The sequence below is a fragment of the Nerophis ophidion genome, linkage group LG22 (genome assembly GCF_033978795.1).
Source record: "Nerophis ophidion isolate RoL-2023_Sa linkage group LG22, RoL_Noph_v1.0, whole genome shotgun sequence".
Lineage (NCBI taxonomy): Eukaryota > Metazoa > Chordata > Actinopteri > Syngnathiformes > Syngnathidae > Nerophis > Nerophis ophidion.
This window is the reverse complement of record NC_084632.1, coordinates 25,573,980-25,595,365: the sequence shown is the minus strand read 5'-3', so window position 1 is coordinate 25,595,365 and position 21,386 is coordinate 25,573,980. Positions and strand designations below refer to the sequence as shown.

Genomic DNA, 21,386 nt, shown 5'->3' with positions numbered 1-21,386 from the left:
ACGTGTGGGGGCCCATAATTTGGTGTTGCGGCCCTTGGTTTGTGGTTCATCTACACCAGGGGTTTCAAACTTATTTTAGATCGGGGGCCACATGGCGAAAAATCTGCTCCAAAATGGGCCGGTCTGGTAAAATCACGGCATGATAACCGTACTCACAAACTTGAGACCTCCGATTTCGGGAGGTGGGGGTGGGGGGTGGTCGGGGGTGGGGCGGGGGCGTGGTTAAGAGGGGAGGAGTATATTTACATCTACAATTCACCAACTCGAGTATTTCATATATATTTCACATATATATATATAAATATGTATGTATGAAATACTTGACTTTCAGTTAATTCTAGCTATATATATTTATTTTATTATATATATAAATAAAATAAATAGTTGAATTTCAGATGGCACCTATCAAATACACAGTAATAAAAACACAGTTGTTCTACTAACTGTACTGTGCTTGCTGGTTACAGAAAAAAAAATAAACAACACTTAACACATAAATCGTTGGCCAATCAAAAAGCTATAGCCAACATTCACCAGGAGATGGCAACAGACAACATGGAATCACTCTGACGGCGTCGCCATGGCTGTAACTTCTTCGTTCTTCTGCTTCGTCTCCTTGTGTGTGCAGTTTTTTATTAAAATCCGTAGATGTTGTAACGTGATTAGGCAGGCAAGCTGTTTATATAGTGGGAAAGCGGACGTGAAAACAGGCTGTCTCCACTCAGGTCCGAAAATCTCCCGAAATTCAGCTGTAGCTGGAGGGGGCGTGGCCTCCAGCTCCGGCTGAATTTCGGGAGATTTTTGGTAGAATTTTTCTTCTGGGAGGTTTTCAGGAGAGGCGCTGGCTGAATTTCGGGAGTCTCCCGGAAAATCCGGGAGGGTGGGCAAGTATGACGATAACTCAAAATAAAGACAACTTTGGAATGTTTACTTTGTTTGAAAATAGAACAAGCAAAACTGTACAAGTCATAATGTTATTAGGGTTTCTTTTTACACATACGTGTTGCGGTTAAAATTGTATTAATTATAATTATATGATAATGTTCATTAGTCAACTCCTTGGTGTTAATTTTCATTCTATAAAGATTAAGAAAATGATATTAAATCAAATTACAGGATGTTATTCATATAGTTTGATAATTTTCTTCGACCGATGTACTAACATCATATGGTTTATTTTGTACATGCTGTATGTAGCATCATCTACAAAGATACAAAGAATTGCTTTTGCGACATGTAGTGGATACATTTAAAACAGCAGCTTCTTTCATTCGGCTCATTTTTATACTTAGCAAACTGATTAAAACCTGTTCGTGGGCCTGATCCGGCGCTCGGGCCGTACGTTTGACACCCCTGATCTACACGATGAGGTTCCTTTGTTGTCGAGAACCTTCAGACCTTTAGAAGGGCGATCACATGGAGCTGCAAAATAACCGATGTACCTGACTGTTGGATTGACTGACTTTTCCTTCACTCTTCAATCCAGGCCGACAGACCTGTCCACCGGAGAAGTTTGAATGTGGCGGGACTGCCAGCAAGTGTGTCTCGTTGTCATGGCGATGCGATGGAGAAATAGACTGTGAGAATGGGGCCGATGAAGAGCACTGTGCCGCAGGTAAGAACATTGGAGAAATTATGAATGTTTAACGATGTCCTCACTAGGGCTGTGCGATATATTGATATACTCTATATATCGCAGGTTTGTCTCTGTGCGATATAGAAAATGACTATATCGTGATATTCGAGGATACTTTCTCACGCAGTTGCTTTTAGCTGCGAGCATTACACTACATGCGTTTCCCACTCTTTGTTGTCTCTCCTTCTCACAGAGACTTAAACAAGCGCACCTTCTTACATATGTCACATGTGCAACGTCACACGCTCCCGCTGATCAGAGAGGTAGCGACATGGTAACGTTAGCTGTGATGCTAACGGTGAGGTGCGGATGGTAATACAAGAGAGAGAAGGTACGGATCTGGTAACAAATGGAGGAAGAATTAATTCCCCAAAAAAACAGCACGGGATTCATCGTCCGGCAGTGGTTTGGCTTCAAGCGGGAATATGTTCAACATTTATGCGGCAAAAGCATTGCTGCAAAAAGTAGCAGCACTGCTAATGTAGCATCATTTGTAAAGTCACCTGTTAAAGAATGAAAAGTGCTTGAAACTCTGCATGTCAACATCTCCGGCCGGTGCCACACCAACAAAATGCCGAAGCTGTAATGACTGATTGGCATAGTAATGCCGGGTTTGTCCCCTCCGTGGATGCGTCGACAAGAACACAGCAATGGTAAGTTTAAATGATTTATTAAACTTAACAAAAAGCAGGCTACGAACAAAAATACTGGAGCTAACATACAAAATAAACCAAGGGCGCTAGCATAAAAGCTAGGAATAGAAAACAGACCAACTAAGAGTTGCACGAAGGCACACAAAAAAGAAAAGCAATTCATCAGCGTGAGAGCAGGAATAAAACAAAGGCTTAGCGTGAAAAGCTAGCGAGAATATACGTACGTGACGTCAGTCGATACTGTTGCTCAAAGGCAAATTATGAACCCAGACTGAACAAAGAAAAGAGGAAGGCTTATATAGGGAGTAATCAAGGAAAACCAGGTGTGTGTAGAAAACAAGGAGCAGGTGAAATCAATGTGTAACCAAGGTGACTGACTAAACAGGAAGTAAGCTGGTCAGATGGAGAATGAGACAATGGAACAATAAACAATATGTGAAGATCCGAGTAACGGATGGCAACAAAAGCAACTATTTCCAGATCAACACCGTATGGGAAAAAAAAGGTCCGCAGGAACCTATTATGCAGCTCATTTTTATTTGACAGTTATTGAAATATCTTGTGTGACATCATGCACAAAAGTGCACTTTATTTGTTTTAAACTATTGTCGTGGCGTTCTGTACAAAAAGTACAATTTAATTTAGTGTTGTTTTGATATGTCATCTTGGTGACATCATTCACAAAAGTGCACTTCTAGCTTGTTTTAAAATGTCTCTGACACTTTCTGTTTTGGAAATGGCATGAATGTTTGTGCCACAGCTTAATAACTGTTTAATAAATAGAGTTTTGGTGAATTGACTCAGTTGTGATTTCCCTCTCTGCATGAACGTTTAAATTGAGCATATATTAATGCAGTATGAACAATAATGTTTTAATGTCGACACATGTAATCATCATACCGCTGTGATTACAAGCATCAAGTGTTAATTCAAGGCTAATGCAAAATATGGAGATATATATTGTGTATCGTGGCGTGGCCTGAAAATATCGAGATATTAATAAAAGGCCATATCGCCCCGCTCTAGTCCTCACAATTGAATATTATTCTGTGTTTTGCAAAAGTCTTATGAAAAACACCACAATTCAAAGTTTTGTAAGTTCCACACAGAAGGCAAAATCATTGTTTTCGCAAGTATATCAAGTCCCCCCCCCTACTCCCTTTCCATCCCAGCCATATAGACAATATATAAGTGCCTTTCTTATTCCTTTTCATCTCCATCCATAGACACAAAGGGCAATCAGAGATTATATGATCGCTTTATTACCTCTCATCTACCTGACCTATGTGAGCAGGAGAAAATCAAGCTGTAAAATAATTCATGAAGGTCTGGATGATGATTGATTTTCTGCCTTGTTTTGAACGTGTATGTGTGAGGGACTTCTGGGAATTGTGCCAAGATTAAAACCTGTATGGATCACCGTTTGATCTATCATTTAAAGGTAAAAGGGATGAAAGCACATCTGACATTTGGGGGGAAAATCACCTCAAAGCTAAACACTTAAAAGTCCACCTGAAAGGGCTGCATAATTATTTCTTTCAAGTTAATTTCTGTCATATTAAAACTATGGTGAATTGTCAGTTTTGACACAGTTTGACTTTCTGGTGTCTTTCAAAGAACTAAGTTGTTTCTTATATCCTGAGTTTCATTTACACCCAGTAAAAGCATAATGGATAAAGAATTCACAGCTATTGTTTTTTGTTTATTTACTCACATTCAGGGGTGGGTCCCCCAAAATGTTCAAAGAGCCGTATCGGACACAAAAAAAAATTAAAAATTCAGGAGCCGCTAAAATTAGAAGCTTTATACAAGTCTTACAATGAAAGCAAGCCTTATATAAGTCTTATAATTAAAGCAACACATTGTCATGTTTTGTGATCATGTTTTTTAGTTGTGTTATGTTACTTCAAGACTCAATTAGTTCCTGTTTTTTCACTCCCTTGTTTCCATGACAAATCATTAGTTTTCACCTGTCCTCATGTCACGCATCTGATTCATTTTCGACTCATGCACCTGTTAATCAGCACAGCACTATTTAAAGGCCTACTGAAACCCACTACTACCCACCACACAGTCAGTTTATATATCAGTGATGAAATATTAACATTGCAACACATGCCAATATGGCCTTTTTAGTTTACTAAATTGCAATTTTAAATTTCCCGGGAGTTTCTTGTTGAAAACGTCGTGTGATGATGACGTGTACGCAAGACGTTACGGATTTTTAGGAAGTATGAGAGCTGCGCTCACACACAGCTAAAAGTTGTCTGCTTTAACCGCATAATTACACGGTATTTTGCAATTTGTTCAATTAATATTGGAGAAGTCACAGTAGAAAGATGGAGTTGGGAAGCTTTAGCCTTTAGCCACACAAACACACTGTGATTCCTTGTTTAAAATTCCTGGAGGTGAAACTTTACTATGGATCAGAGCGTGGTCAAGAGAACATGAATCACGACGGAATGTCACCCAGCAGGTTTCGGAAAATTGTGGTTAAAAAATCGCTTCTTACCGGAGAAAAGCTGAGCTTGTGCCGTCCATAGCTGCCGTGGACTCCCCTGAGACACTGCGCGTCAAGACACCCGTGGAGACACCCTTCCGACTATCAAGTACTGTTAAACTCACTAAAACACTAGCAACACAATAGAAAGATAAGGGATTTCCCAGAAATATCCTAGTAAATGTGTCTAAAAAATTCGGAATCCGTCCAACTGCAATCGCTTTTTTTTTTTTTTTTTAATTTTTTGTTTGTTTTTTCTAGTCGGTCGCTATCAATATACTCAAACACGAATCTTTCATTCTCGCTCAAATTAATGGGGAAATTGTCGTTTTCTCGGTCCGAATAGCTGTTTTTTTGGAGGCTCCCATTAAAATCAATGTGAATATGTGAGGAGCCATCAACATGTGACGTCATCGTCTGCGACTTCCGGTAGAGGCAGGGCTTTTTTCTTAGCACCGAAAGTTGCGAAGTTTATCGTGGATGTTCTCTACTAAATCCTTTCAGGAAAAATATGGTAATATCGCAAAATGATCAAGTATGACACATAGAATGGACCTGCTATCTCCGTTTAAATAAGAAAATCTCATTTCAGTAGGCCTTTAAGCCTGTAGTTGCCAGGCAGTCAGGCTGGCGACATCACCCTTGTTATCCATGCTGATGATCCATGCTCTTTTCTCGTTCCAAGTAAGTTTTTGTTATTAATGCCATAGTTTGCAAGTTTTGTTTTATGTCCATAGTTTACGTTATAGTAATAGTTTTTTGTTTTCTGAGCCAAGTTTTGTACCTCAAGCTGTGAGCGCCTGGTAGTACTTTCGAGTTATTATTAAAAGATGTCGTTACCTTCATGTCGTGTCCGATCCAGTCGCTTTGTACCACGGGAAAACAAACCGCACCAGAGTCCTCGTCATGACACACATGGTGTAAGTGCCTATATTAACTATATTATGCTGCAAGCTCTTATATGTGAGGTGTGTGCGGTATTTGGATTTGACGTTTTTCATGTTTGAGAATGTCTGCTTGCACAGGTATTTCTTTGGTTTGCAGGCTGACGCAAATCTATACAGAATACAATTGAGAAACACATTTACGCACTACTGGGCATTGTACAGAATGGGTTATTTTCTGGCACATTTAAGAATCAATAAACCCGTATCAGCCATTAAGACATATCTTATGTGGTACTGTCAAAATTGAAATTGCAAAAAACATTTCAAAAGTAAAAAAAATAATAAGAATTTAAATATCTGAACTCACATTTCATCGATAGCTGAGCTAGCTTCCGGGGTTGGCCGACATGGTCTCACAAGATGTAGTTTCTCTTTAAATATCCTTCTTGAAAATGACCTTGCAAATATATGTGTTGTCTTTTGTAATCATAAAAGATGCAGACGAAGCATGTTGCCTGACTTCTTAAAGTTTACTCCACAGCGTGCTCATCAAAAACATCCCGCTGCCGGCATGGCTACATTCAAAACCTAAACGTGGCTAGTCCGCATGCTCTTCACTACTGTGGTATGCTGGGTAATAGAGTTGTTATGTTACCTCGCTCATAACGTCACTATATATCTGCCTTAGGCCATCTGGAAGGCCTTACTGACAACAACATCGCAACTATATTGTTGATTCTGAAGGCCTCTGGCAGATTTGGCACAGCATGGTAACATAAGCGAGCTGAATTCTGATTGGATAAAAACTCTATAACCTAAAAACAACAGTGCTAAAAGGATCATAGTATGACATGAAGTATGAATACTTTTAGATATTTAGGGTAAGTGAATAAAACATTACTTTCATTTTTAATTATGATCAGGATTTCTGGTTATGTTTGGCCAGCACAGAAGGCCTTGGTGGCCCTGACGGCACATTGCTGGATCCCTGTAAAGTCGAGCCTATTGAATCTGAATTATCAAAAAAAAAGGCTTATGTCCATGGCATGACATGTTAAATTTAAAGTTTATAGGAAAACTGATTTTTTTTTCCCCCGTCATTTACAATCCTTAAGTGAGACAAAAACATATTTATGTGCTTTTTAAATACTAAAAAAAAATGTTAGTACAAGGCAGCTAATAATGCAGGTAATAGGTGTTCATCTACTCAACAAATGAAACACTCTGAAAACATTCCAAAAATCTCCCAAATTGTTTTTATACTTGCTGAAAGTTTATAGGAAACTGTAGGAGCAGTGTGAGCAAAGCGAAAGGACAAAAAAGTAGTTCCTCTCTGTTAGCTCTTACAATAACAATGTCGCTATAGTTAATATAGCAGGTCACGGCATATAATTGGCGTTTTTTTAATATTTTATTACACGATTAAATAATAAATGATAAATGGGTTGTACTTATATAGCGCTTTTCTACCTTCAAGGTACTCAAAGCGCTTTGACACTACTTCCACATTTACCCATTCACACACACATTCACACACTGATGGAGGGAGCTGCCATGCAAGGCGCTAACCAGCACCCATCAGGAGCAAGGGTGAAGTGTCTTGCTTAGGACACAACGAACGTGACGAGGTTGGAACTAGGTGGGGATTGAACCAGGGACCCTCGGGTTGCGCACGGCCTCTGTCCCACTGCGCCACGCCGTCCGCCGGATTGTAGCCCAGATAAGCTCCAGCGCCTCCTGCAACCCCGAAGGGAATAAGCGCTAGAAAATGGATGGACGGATGGATTTTGTAGGCAGAATATATGACTCCCCATTAGTTGCATTGTTAGCCGCCTTGTACTGTACTTGCAGTTTTTCACTATTTTGGATGCACAGAAAAGGGAACAACATGTGTTATTGTCTCATATTTGGTGAGCCAACACAGCTAAACCTTTGTACTGAACAATCAGACTCCTAGGACATCAACTTGTCCAGTTTTGGAAGCAACAGTAATTGCAAATGTTTGCAAATGGAACCCGACAGCAGGTGGAAATTAGAGCCAATTAGCAAGACGACCCAGTTAAAAAAAATGTTTTCCAGGTTGTAGACACATACATATTTCCCTATCCTTTACCTTTTCATTCTTTGCGGCTGATTTTTTTGGCACGTTTGCATGTTGCCAGTGCCCTTGCGAGTAGTGGTTTTGAGGCACTTACTGCAACCAACAGAAGTTGGCAGCTCAGCAAAGATGGCACAACAAAGTATGCTGTGCCACAAAGGTTTTCTGTCTCTCCCAGGAGTGTCAAGAGCATGGATGAGGTACTAAGTACACCCGGAGATGTGGAGGAGGCTGTATGAGGACAACCCAGTAGAAGGACCGCTAGCTCTTTTTTTTTTATGAGGAGGAACAGGAGGAGTGCTGTAAAAACCCTAAAAAAAAGACCTCCAACATGTCACTAATGTGTGTTTCTGCTCAACGTTCTGCTACCTGCAACGTCCCCTGGTAAAACCGGTTTGGTGGTGGGTCAGTGATGGTCAGGGAAGGCATATCCTTGGAGGGCTGCACCAACCGCCATGTGCCAACAAGTGTAAGTAGACAGTTACACTAGGTGTCGGTGAGACTATAGCAGACCAATTGTACGACCATATATTGATGCAATGGTCGCTGGGTTTCTTCTAAAGCTTTGTCAATGGTTAGACCCATGTGACAAGAGTATGACAAAGACACCGATGCTAAGAATTGGCCTGCCCAATCCCCAACCAAACCTGAATCCAATAAAGCATGTCTGGGACATTATGTTGCCACGTTGCACCACCACAGACTCTTCAAGAATTACTAATGCCCTGATCCGGGTCTGGAAAAAAATCCCTTTAGAGAATATCTATAGGGTTTTCAGGAGCATGCTCAGACATTGTAGGGTGTGCATAAAGGCAACCGCCATGTACCAACAAGTGTAAGTAGACAGGTTCACTAGGTGTCGATGAGACTATAGCAGACCCATTGTACGACCATATGCCGATGTAATGGTCCCTGGGTTTCTTCTGATGCTTTGTCAATGATTAGACCCATGTGACAAGAGTATGACAAAGACACCGATGCTATGAATTGGCCTGCCCAATCCTCAACCAAACCTGAATCTAATAAAGCATGTCTGGGACATTATGTCGCCACGTTGCACCACCACAGACTCTTCAAGAATTACTAATGCCTTGATCCGGGTCTGGAAAGAAATCCCTTTAGAGAACATCGGTAGGGTAATCGGGAGCATGCCCAGACATTGTAGGGTGTCCATAAAGGCAGCCGCCATGTGCCAACAAGTGTAAGTAGAAAGGTTCACTAGGTGTCGATGAGACTATAGCAGACCCATTAGACCCATTGTACGACCATATGCTGATGTAATGGTCCCTGGGTTTCTACTGATGCTATGTCAATGGTTAGACTCATGTGACAAGAGTATGACAAAGACACTAATGCTATGGCTTGGCCTGCCCAATCCCCAACCAAACCTGAATCCAAAAAAGCATGTCTGGGACATCATGTTGCCACGTTGCACCACCATAGAGTCTTCAAGAATTACTAATGCCTTGATCCGGGTCGGGAAAGAAATCCCTTTAGAGAACATCTATAGCAGTGGTTCTTAACCTGGGTTCGATCGAACCCTAGGGGTTCGGTGAGTCGGCCTCAGGGGTTCGGCGGAGGTGAAGACACACCCGACTCATTGTGTAAATACAAACTCATCCCTATCGGCGTATTATGGATACCCCCAAACAATGTTCCCTCTGATTTTCCATCTTATTTGCAGGTGTGTAATTTGTTGTGAGTTCATGCACTGTGTTGGTTTTGTTCTTTGAACAAGGTGATGTTCATACACGGTTCATTTTGTGCACCAGAAAAAAAAAACTGATAACTTTGTCTTGAATTTGAAAAAATATATATTTATTTTTCACTAAAGAAGGTTTGGGGAATGCCTACATGAAAGTGGTGGGGTTTGATACCTCTAACAAGTTTAAGAACCACTGATCTATAGGGTCATCGGTAGCATGCCCAGACATTGCAGGGTGTGCATAAAGGCACTTGGAGGCCACACACACAGCTTAGCCTCATTTTGAATTGTCTTGAGGAATATTAACGGAAGCTGTTCAAAGTCAGGACCCATGATGGACCATTCCTCTTTGCAACAGTTGGTGACGTCTCTGCGCTGCTGACCTCTCTCCATTCAAGATGATCCCCTGCTGGTCTCCCAATGGATTGGATTTTCACATGAAGTCGGGACCCGAGGTGACCACTCCTTATGCATCAGTCGGTGACGTTTCTGCACCCCGACGTGTCTACATGCAAGAGGATCCCTTGCTGGCCCCACTATGGACTGGACTCTCACATTATTAACTGTATACACTGGGCTTCCGTTGCAACGGTCACCCAGCGGGGGATTACCACATCTGCGGTCCCTTCCAAGGTTTCTCGTTGTTCCCATTAGGTTGAGTTTTTCTTGCCCTGATGTGGGATTTGAGCCGAGTATGTCGTTGTGGCTTGTGCAGCACTTTGAGACGTCTGTGATTAATGACTATATAAGTAAGCTTTGATTGACTGATTGAAGTTGGATCAGCCTGAGATTCATATACAAAAGGAAGACGATGGATGGATGGACGGACGGACGGACGGACGGACGGACGGACGGACGGACGGACGGACGGACGGACGGACGGACGGACGGACGGACGGACGGACGGACGGACGGACGGACGGACGGACGGACGGACGGACGGACGGACGGACGGACGGACGGACGGACGGACGGACGGACGGACGGACGGACGGACGGACGGACGGACGGACGGACGGACGGACGGACGGACGGACGGACGGACGGACGGACGGACGGACGGACGGACGGACGGACGGACGGACGGACGGACGGACGGACGGACGGACGGACGGACGGACGGACGGACGGACGGACGGACGGACGGACGGACGGACGGACGGACGGACGGACGGACGGACGGACGGACGGACGGACGGACGGACGGACGGACGGACGGACGGACGGACGGACGGACGGACGGACGGACGGACGGACGGACGGACGGACGGACGGACGGACGGACGGACGGACGGACGGACGGACGGACGGACGGACGGACGGACGGACGGACGGACGGACGGACGGACGGACGGACGGACGGACGGACGGACGGACGGACGGACGGACGGACGGACGGACGGACGGACGGACGGACGGACGGACGGACGGACGGACGGACGGACGGACGGACGGACGGACGGACGGACGGACGGACGGACGGACGGACGGACGGACGGACGGACGGACGGACGGACGGACGGACGGACGGACGGACGGACGGACGGACGGACGGACGGACGGACGGACGGACGGACGGACGGACGGACGGACGGACGGACGGACGGACGGACGGACGGACGGACGGACGGACGGACGGACGGACGGACGGACGGACGGACGGACGGACGGACGGACGGACGGACGGACGGACGGACGGACGGACGGACGGACGGACGGACGGACGGACGGACGGACGGACGGACGGACGGACGGACGGACGGACGGACGGACGGACGGACGGACGGACGGACGGACGGACGGACGGACGGACGGACGGACGGACAGACAGACAGACAGACAGACAGACAGACAGACAGACAGACAGACAGACAGACAGACAGACAGACAGACAGACAGACAGACAGACAGACAGACAGACAGACAGACAGATAGTACTTTGTTGATTCCTTCAGGAGAGTTCCCTCAGGAAAATTAAAAATATTGTCTTGAGCTGAGTTTACAGTCAATTGCCTTCCTCAATATCAGATCTACAGTTGTATCAAAGTACTAAATTCACTGCAGGATTTGAACTATCTGCCCCGAGCCGAATTCTTCAGGGTAAGCTACTGCCATATGCTAACCATATGCCTATAAATGCAATAGAGCTCAAAAACTGAGCACCTACTGATTTGACCTACTGTGGATATGGACTACTGCCAAGAAGCTTTCCAGGTCAAGTCTCTTGTCATCAACGTGGCCGAGCTTCAGAAGGGCAAGGTTTTGGGTTTGCATTGCCTATTCTTTCTGTGCTAATGTGAGTTTTCTTGGGTACTCTGGCTTCCTCCCTTGGTTCACAAACCTCTACGTCAGGTTCATTAAAATTCCCTAAGTAGAATGTGAGTGTGAATGCCACGAATCATTCAAGACTTCCCTGAAATAGCGACGTTCCGTTGTCTTTATCAGGATATGTGCACTGCAGTGGTCAAGAACCGTTTATTTTCTTTCTTTCACTCTGAATTATTTCTCTACGGTATATGTGCTTGCAAGTAGGTTTGACTCTTTGGTTGAAAGTGGGCTTAACAGGAACATGGAGACAACCAGTCAGACAGAAAGAGGTGTGTACTCCGAGAGACTCCTGTGGGCTCTGGGGACCTGTTGCTCTTTTCACATCACTTGTGCTGCTATGTTACATTACAGAAAGCCGCTACAGGATCGATGCCCGCCAGGGATATATGTTTGTTGGTGTTTTACGGTACGGCAGTGCGTGTGTATATGTGTTTGTGTGTGCCATTCTGGGTGGAAACAAAAAGGAGAGAGGAGAATAAAATGGGTGTAAACAATACTCGCATGAATATAATGCTGCTTGGTTCACACTAAATACAACCTCTGCTCTATCATTTAATAGCCGACCAAAGAAAAGCAAGAAGAGTCCACCCACATGAAAAATAACTGCTTTGGGATTTTGCTTCTTTCTTTTTGTAGAGGTGTCTGTAGCCTCTTATGTTGAGGTTTTTCCTATTACATCGTCCTTCATTTACAATCCTTTGACTGCTCTCCCTGTGTGCGTAGGTGGAATGTAATGGAGCGTGGATCACAAGCAGGCTCATAAGCACCCAGAGGCTGTTCCAGTTTTGGTTTAGGTTCAAACCGCATCTATCTGCACAACAGTCCTATAAAGATCATTATTATCTGTGCATCCTGAGTCAGGATCACCTGGATATGAAAGCTAGGATGGCTCAACCAAGGTTTAAAATTTGTGCCAAACAGAAGAGAAGCAACATCTATCCATACCTCATCGAACTGGTTACCCCTGACACAGTCACACACATATAAACACTCGCAGAGTCAAGTATTGTATTTGTACAATAGATAAATATGCTTTAATAATCCAGTGAATTAAAGGAAATGGGAGACGGCTGACTCTTTAGCCTACTTTACTCACAATACGAAGGTCCTGAGCAGGGGCGTCACTAGACCTAATACTGTACTGGGGCACAAATAATTCATGTGAGCGTGCAAAGCGCGCAAGCAAAAACATTTTTAGCACTTATTTATCATAAAAAATACAAAAATAGTGCTTTAAACTATGAAATCATATCTGGTTATGTTGTATGGATCTTTGATTAACCACCTGAAATTAAGTAATGCATTTGACCTACTTGTGCACTTTTTTACTCCAGACTTCTAAACTGCTACTGGTAAAAGCAAAAAGGAAGAGCAATGAATCTTTTTGAAATATGTATTGCAGTAATCATCTGCAAACTTAACATCTACAAAAGTAAAACAAAAAATAAAGCACCCCTACATCTCTGGGTTCTTTTATATTATTTAATTTCCATTTATGGCAATGTGGCTAATCCTATTTTAGATACACAAAACTATAAAATATACACAAAACAATAAAGCCACAGCAGTAGAATAAATGAACAACTGTTGTGTGTCTGTTCAGGGAATCATTTTCTGAGAAGTAAACTGTAACGTCTCGTTTTCATTTTTGCAAAGTGGTCAATCACTCTGGACGGACATGGAAATATTACAGTAACTGTTATACAGTTGACCAGTGGTTCCCAACTGCTGGGTCGTGACATAAAAGTGGATTGTGTGTCATTTTCAGTGAGTCGCAGTCAGATGTGTGCATGAAAAAAAAAAAGTTTAGGGAGAAAAAAATCAAATTGTGGCAACAAAACCAGATTATTTTAGCCTTTTTTCTAGTGACTATTAGTGAGTATTTTAGCAAAAAGCAAACCGACTAACAAGTTGGAGGAGGACTCAGGACAGACATGGAAATATATATTTTTTTAAAAATCTAAATGGGGCAACAAAACCCGATATTTTCAGCCATCATTCTGAAAACAAATACAGAAATGTTACTATTTTTTCTGGAAATAAAACCAGATGCTTTAGCTGTAGCCATTTTTCTGGTGACAAAACAAGATTATTTTAGTCAAAGTCGCACCGATTAACAAGACAAGTCTACTGTGCTATTTTTCTGTGAAATAAACTTGAATGATTTAGAAATTGGCTCACGACTTGATGAAATGGAAAAATGTTTTTCTTCCTGAAGATAAACCATTTGAGAAGCACACAACTCACACATGCTTACTCCAAATCATCATTGATGCAGAACCAGCAGACAATAACCAACATTATGTTTCATGTTCATTGGAAATTCCCCCGACAGCTCGTACAGCAAATGAATATGTTTGTCTTGATACAAGGAAGAACATTAGCTAACTTAGCATCAACTTAAGACAATGATGTTGCCTAGCTAGCTAGGACTTCACTTACATCTCTCATTTCTCGCTTCTTCTCTGCTGCGGGCGGATAACTTTCTTAAATCCATCTAGGAGTTACATTTTGAGTCAAATTTAAATCAAAATATTGTAATTAACAAATTGTTGTTGGCTAACGTCACCTACCTCACGCAGTGATTCGAATCCCCCCCCCCCCCTCTCTCTCTCTCTCTCAACCGAAGTCTCGATCCACGGGTGAATAAATTACCATATTAAGTAGCCATGTGTTCACTGTTTCGTGGAGTGAATACGGTAGCAATCAATTACCATACTAAGTAGTATGTGCGCTGTTGTCTATGTTATGTAGACTTAAAACTCTGAAGCGTTTTTTTTTTATTGGTGATATTTTTACTGGGGCACTGCAGATCAACGGTGGGGCATGTGCCCCACTGAAATATGTCTGGCGACGCCCCTGGTCCTGAGTATTCCTGGGTTCAATCCCGGGCTAGGGATCTTTCTGTGTGGAGTTTGCATGTTCTCCCCGTGACTGCGTGGGTTCCCTCTGGGTACTCTCGCTTCCTCCCACCTCCAAAAACATGCACCTGGGGATAGGTTGATTGGCAACACTAAATTGGCCCTAGTGCGTGAATGTTGTCTGTCTATCTGTGTTGGCCCTGTAATGAGGTGGTGACTTCTCTAGGGTGTATGCCGCCTTCCGCCAGAATGCAGCTGAGATAGGCTCCAGTGACCTCCCCGCAACCCCAAAAGGGACAAGCGGTAGAAAATGGATAGGTGGATGGATACACAGAAAACTAGCATCAGAGCCACAAATCTAGCTTTGCTTTCCCTGAAACGCTTAGATTTTGACACCATTTTTTTTTGCCGCGACATTAATGCGCTGTCCACTGGACCTCACTTTTGCTCACTAGTCATCTTTTCTGTGATATTCCTACTGTATTTTTCGGACTATAAGCCGCTACTTATTTCCCAAGATTTGAATCCTGCAGCTCATACAAAAGTGCGGCTAGTCTATGGATTTGAATTCGCTAACGGCCATGATGTTTTGTATACAACTAACTTACATAGTAGTGACATCGACACAGAAACTGAAAAAGTGTGTTCGTGCTTTGGCGCTATCTTTTGGACAAATTTGTGGCCAAACAGCTCAATTTTTGTTTTATCTGACATCATATGGACAAAGATAAGACCTTCTGGAGGAAAGTTCTGTGGTCAGATGAAACACAAATTGAGCTCTTTGGCCACAATACCCAGCAATATATTTGGAGGAGAAAAGGTGAGGCCTTTAATCCCAGGAGCACCATCCCTACCATCAGCATTGTGGTGGTAGTATTATGCTCTGGGCCTGTTTTGCTGCTAATGGAACTGGTGCTCTACAGAGAATAAATGAGACAATAAAAAAGGAGGATTACTTCTAAATTCTTCAGGACAATTTAAAATCATCAGTCCTGAGGTTGGGTCTTGGACGCAGTTGGGTATTCCAACAGGACAATGACCCCAAACACACGTCAAAAGTGGTAAAGGAATTGATAAATCAGGCTAGAATTAAGGTTTTAGAATGGCCTTCCCCAAAGTCCTGACGGAAACGTGTGGACAATGCTGAAGAAAGAAGTCCATTTCAGAAAACCAACAAATTTAGCTGAACTGCACCAATTTTGTCAAGAGGAGTAGTCAAAAATTCAACCAGAAGCTTGTGGATGGCTACCAAAAGCACATTTTTGCAGTGAAACTTGCCGAGGGACATATAACCAAATATCAACAATGCTGTATGTTTACTTTTGACCCAAGCAGATTTGGTCATATTTTCAGTAGACCCATAATAAATTCAGAAAAGAACATACTTGTGACAAACAAGTATGTGCTCCAATCACTCTATCACAAAAAAAGTAAGAGTTGTAGAAATTATTGGTAACTCAACACAGCCATGACATTTTGTTCTTTACAAGTGTATGTAAACTTTTGACCACGACTGTATAGATACAGCCCGTCGACCGGCCATTTTTTTTTTTTTTATCCCAAAGCGAACCCCGGGTCAAAAAGTCTATAGTCTGGAAAATACGGTAGTTACCTGTTTGAATGCGCAAAGGTTCCACTTTCTCATCAATCAAGTGGTGTCCGGATTCTCCATTAGGTCGGGGCGAAGGGCCAACTATGAAGGCGGCAGAGTCCCCTAAATGAAGTCAGCTCAGGGACCTGCCTAGGATATCAAGGGAGAGGAAACATTTCCAACATTACATTGTCCGTGCTAAAACCAATGGCAGAAAACAGAAGCCTACAAATGTAAGTAATAGGCTTAATTTTTGATTTGTCCCACTGTTGACAGGGACTCCCCACAGTTAACAGTAACAAAGAAAAAGTGAAATGTAATTCGATTATACAATAGGTTGCACTGGAGAAAAGGGTAGCTTCAGCTCGGTTTCAGTGGAGCACTCTAAAGCAGTTGATATGGGGTAGTTCACAAATAATTTTAAATATTCAAGGCAAAATACAAAATGGTTGTGGTATAGTCTTTCAAAAACAAACTACAAAGCATAGCATAGTTCGGAATTTTCGAACACACGTTTTATATGTGTTTTTACAAATTATACCCAAAAATGACACGGCGATGATAATGATGGCACTCCTCCACCAGTGTTCCAGAAAAGTGTAGTTGGCTCTGTAGCTGATAAGCAACATTAGCCAAAGATGCTGGAAACTAAAAATCTTTTTTATTTGTCAACCAGTCATAAATTCCTTTTGATATTCAACTTTTCTGTGTTTTTCAACATTCCTGTAAAAAAGTGTGTGTGTGTGTGTGTGTGTGTGTGTGTGTGTGTGTGTGTGTGTGTGTGTGTGTGTGTGTGTGTGTGTGTTCTGGCAATGCTGACTTAAAGGCCTACTGAAACCCACTACTACCCACCACGCAGTCTGATAGTTTATTTATCAATGATGAAATATTAACATTGCAACAAATGCCAATACGGCCTTTTTAGTTTACTAAATTACAATTTTAAATTTCCCGGGAGTTTTGTCTTCGAAACGTCGTGTAATGATGACGTGTACGCAAGACGTTACGGGTTTTTAGGAAGTATGAGCGCTGCGCACACACACAGCTAAAAGTAGTCTGCTTTAACGGCATGATTGCACAGTTTTTGGGACATCTGTGTTGGTAAATCTTTTGCAATTTGTTCAATTAAGATTGGAGAAGTCACAGTAGAAATATGGAGTTGGGAAGCTTTAGCCTTTAGCCACACAAACGCACGGTGATTCCTTGTTTAAAATTGCTGGAGGTGAAACTTTCCTATGGATCAAAGCGCGGTCAAAAGAACATGGATCCAGACAACATGTCAACCAGCAGGTTTCGGTGAGAAAATTGTGGTTAAAAAGTCAGTTCTTACCGGAGAAAAGCTGAGCTTGTGCCGTCCATAGCTGCCGTCGACTCCCCTGAGACACTGCGCGTCAACACACCCGTGGTACTTAGCTACTTAGCCCTTGGTTCACCCTTCTGACTATCAGGTAATATTAAACTCAATAAAACACTAGCAACACAATAGAAGGATAAGGGATTTTCCAGAATTAACCTAGTAAATGTGTCTAAAAACATCGGAATCCGTCCCAACGCAATCGCGTTTTTTTTTGTAAACTTTTTTTTAACTTTTTTTTTTTCTAGTCCTCAAACACAAATCTTTCACCCTCGCTCAAATTAATAGAACTTTTTGTTTGAGGCTCCCATTAAAAACAATGTGAATATGTGAAGAGCCATCAAACATGTGACGTCATCGTCTGCGAATTCCGGTAGAGGCAGGTCTTTTCTCTTAGCACCGAAATTTGCGAACTTTATCGTGGATGTTCTCTACTAAATCCTTTCAGCAAAAATATGGCAAGATCTCAAAATGATAAAGTATGACTCATAAAATGGACCTGCTATCCCCGTTTAAATAAGAAATATCATTTCAGTAGGCCTTTAAGCTTTGGCCCATAAAACATGTTTTCTGAAAAGTAAACATTTTTAACATCTGATTTGAACTTTTTTTTTTGTTTTAAATGGTCCTCAGTCGTGGCAGCACGGTGGTACAGGGATTATTGCATGTGCCTCACAATACGAAGGTCCTGAGTTCAGTCCCGGCCTCGAGATCTTTCTGTGTGGAGTTTGCATGTTCTCCCCGTGACTGCGTGGGTTCCCTCCGGGTACTCCGGCTTCCTTCCACCAAAGACATGCACCTGGGGATAGGTTGATTGGCAACACTAATATGGCCCTAGTGTGTGAATGTGAGTGTGAATGTTGTCTGTCTATCTGTGTTGGCCCTGCGACGAAGTGGCGACTTGTCCAGGGTGTACCCCGCCTTCCGCCCGGAATGCAGCTGAGATAGGCACCAGCACCCCCCGTGACCCCGAAAGGGACAAAGCGGTAGAAAACGGATGGATGGTCCTCAGTCGTCACATACAAATTTGTGTGAATTATGCAAAATTATTTAGATTTGGTCCCCATGAACCATAGTAACTCTTTTTCCCCAGGGTCCAAGGTAAGAATGATCACCACATTATTTCATCAATCCAGAGATTTAAAGATGTGTATGAGCTAACTGGGCAGTGGCCATTTTTCACAACGTTTCGCTGTCGTTCCGCGTCTTGTGAAAATCAGGGGTAACTTTCATATGTTTGATACAAAAAACACGAGCAATGGCGTCACTGACTAATATTGACGGATGAATTTGTCCGTGACAAATTTCATTGTCGACAATGTCGACTAAATAAATATCACTTTGTATCAATTGGAACAGAGCTAGGTTTTCTTCTATATCCTCCATGCAAAAACAGACATGGATATTTATTATTTCAGAAAGTAAAAGGACATTAAGCCAGGTGCTAGCTATTATGAAAGCGTGAGCTCACCTCTAGTCTTTTATCTTGTTTTATTGCAAGCACAGGTGGTGCACTGAGAGGAAGGGACATGTGCGCAATATAACAATACGCTACTTAGCCCTTGGTTCACTTAATGACATGTTAAGTCAGGCTGGGATTGAATTCCATGCTCTACAAACATTAAACCACTTGCATGCATATCTGAACACTATTTTTATCCAACACCTTACATGTGCACCTGTATCATTTCTCGCAAAGATAGCGTCCTCGCATTTAATCGCCATATAAAGAGATGCTAAATCACATGTGTCAAACTCAAGGCCCGGGGACCGCTTCTGGTCCGTCACATCATTTTATATGGCCCACGAATGCCTAGGAAAATATGCATCAATAAAGTACCTTATCGCTTCGTACTAAATGTATTTGTCCTGTCAATCTTGACAAAAAACTATATATATGTACTGCATAAAATTGCATACCTTTTTAAATGTATTTCAATCAATCAATGTTTAGTTACAGTATATAGCCCTAAATCACGAATGTCTCAAAGGGCTGCACAACGACATCCTCGGTTCAGAGCCTACATCAGGGCAAGGAAAAACTCAACCCAGTGGGACGTTGGTGAGTGACTATGAGCCACCTTGAAGAGGACCGCATATGTGGGCAACCCCCACCCCCAGGGGACCGAATGCAATGGATGTCGAGTGGATCTAACATGATATTGTGAAAGTCCAATCCATAGTGGATCTAACATAACCGTGAGAGTCCAGTTCAAAGTGGATCCAATATAGTAGCGAGAGTCCCGTCCAAAGTGGAGCCAGCAGGAAACCATCCCAAGCGGAGGCAGATCAGCAGAATAGAGATGTTCCCAACCGATAAGCAGGCGAGCGGTCCATCCTGAGTCCCGACTCTGAACAAGCGGTCCATCCTGGGTCCCGACTCTGGACAGCCAGTACTGCATCAATGACAACCGGACCGGACCCCCTCCACAAGGGAGTTTTTTTTTTTTATTTATTCATACTTTTATTAGTAGATTGCACAGTTCAGTACATACAGTATTCCGTACAATTGACCACTAAATGGTAACACCCAAATAAGTTTTTCAACTTGTTTAAGTCAGGGTCCACGTTAATCAATTCTTGGGAGAGGGGGACATAGGAGAAATAGAAAAGAAACGGCAGATCAACTGGTCTAACAAGGAGGTCTATTTAAAGGCTAGAGTATACAAATGACTTTTAAGGTGAGACTTAAATGCTTCTACTGAGGTAGCATCTCGAACTGTTCCTGGGAGGGCATTCCAGAGTACTGGAGCCCGAATAGAAAACGGTCTATAGCCCGCAGACTTTTTTTGGGCTCTGGGAATCACTAATAAGCCGGAGTCCTTTGAACGCAGATTTCTTGCCGGGACATATGGTACAATACAATCGGCAAGATAGGATGGAGCTAGACCGTGTAGTATTTTATATGTAAGTAGTAAAACTTTAAAGTCACATCTTAAGTGCCTAGGAAGCCAGTGCAGGTGAGCCAGTATAGGCGAAATATGATCAAACTTTCTTGTTCTTGTCAAAAGTCTAGCAGCAGCATTTTGTACCAACTGTAATCTTTTAATGCTAGACATGGGGAGACCCGAAAATAATACGTTACAATAATCGAGGCGAGACGTAACAAATGCATGGATAATGATCTCAGCGTCGTTATTGGACAAAATGGAGCGAATTTTAGCGATATTACGGAGATAAAAGAAGGCCATTTTAGTAACGCTTTTAATGTGTGACTCAAACGAGAGCGTTGAGTCGAAGATAATACCCAGATTCTTTAGCGAGTCGCCTTGTTTAATTGTTTGGTTGTCAAATATTAAAGTTGTATTATTGAATAGAGGTCGGTGTCTAGCAAGGCCGATAATCCGCATCTCCGTTTTTTTTGGCGTTAAGTTGCAAAAAGTTTGCGGACATCCATTGTTTAATTTCATTAAGACACGCCTCCAGCTGACTAGAATCCGCCGTGTTGGTCAGCTTTAGGGGCATGTAGAGTTGGGTGTCATCAGCATAACAGTGAAAGCTAACACCGTATTTGCGTATGATGTCACCTAGCGGCAGCATGTATATGCTGAAGAGTGCAGGGCCAAGGACAGAACCCTAAGGGAACTCCACACGTTACCTTAACATAGTCCGAGGTCACATTGTTATGGGAGACGCACTGCATCCTGTCAGTAAGAAAAGAGTTAAACCAAGACAGGGCTAAGTCTGACATACCAATTTGTGTTTTTGTACGCTCTAATAAAATTTTATGATCGACAGTATCGAAAGCAGTGCTAAGATCGAGGAGCAGCAAC

The 21,386-nt window shown here is 42.8% G+C and overlaps 1 protein-coding gene across 1 annotated transcript in view; it reads left to right on the top strand.

Annotated features, from left to right (window-relative positions):
- The window catches only part of LOC133540966 (low-density lipoprotein receptor-related protein 8-like), a 193,804-nt gene that overhangs the window by 57,756 nt on the left and 114,662 nt on the right, over positions 1 to 21,386 (top strand). The window contains exon 3 of the mRNA XM_061884050.1: positions 1,487 to 1,615. Coding sequence (XP_061740034.1) covers positions 1,487 to 1,615 — 129 coding nt within the window. The remainder of the gene's footprint in view (positions 1 to 1,486; positions 1,616 to 21,386) is intronic.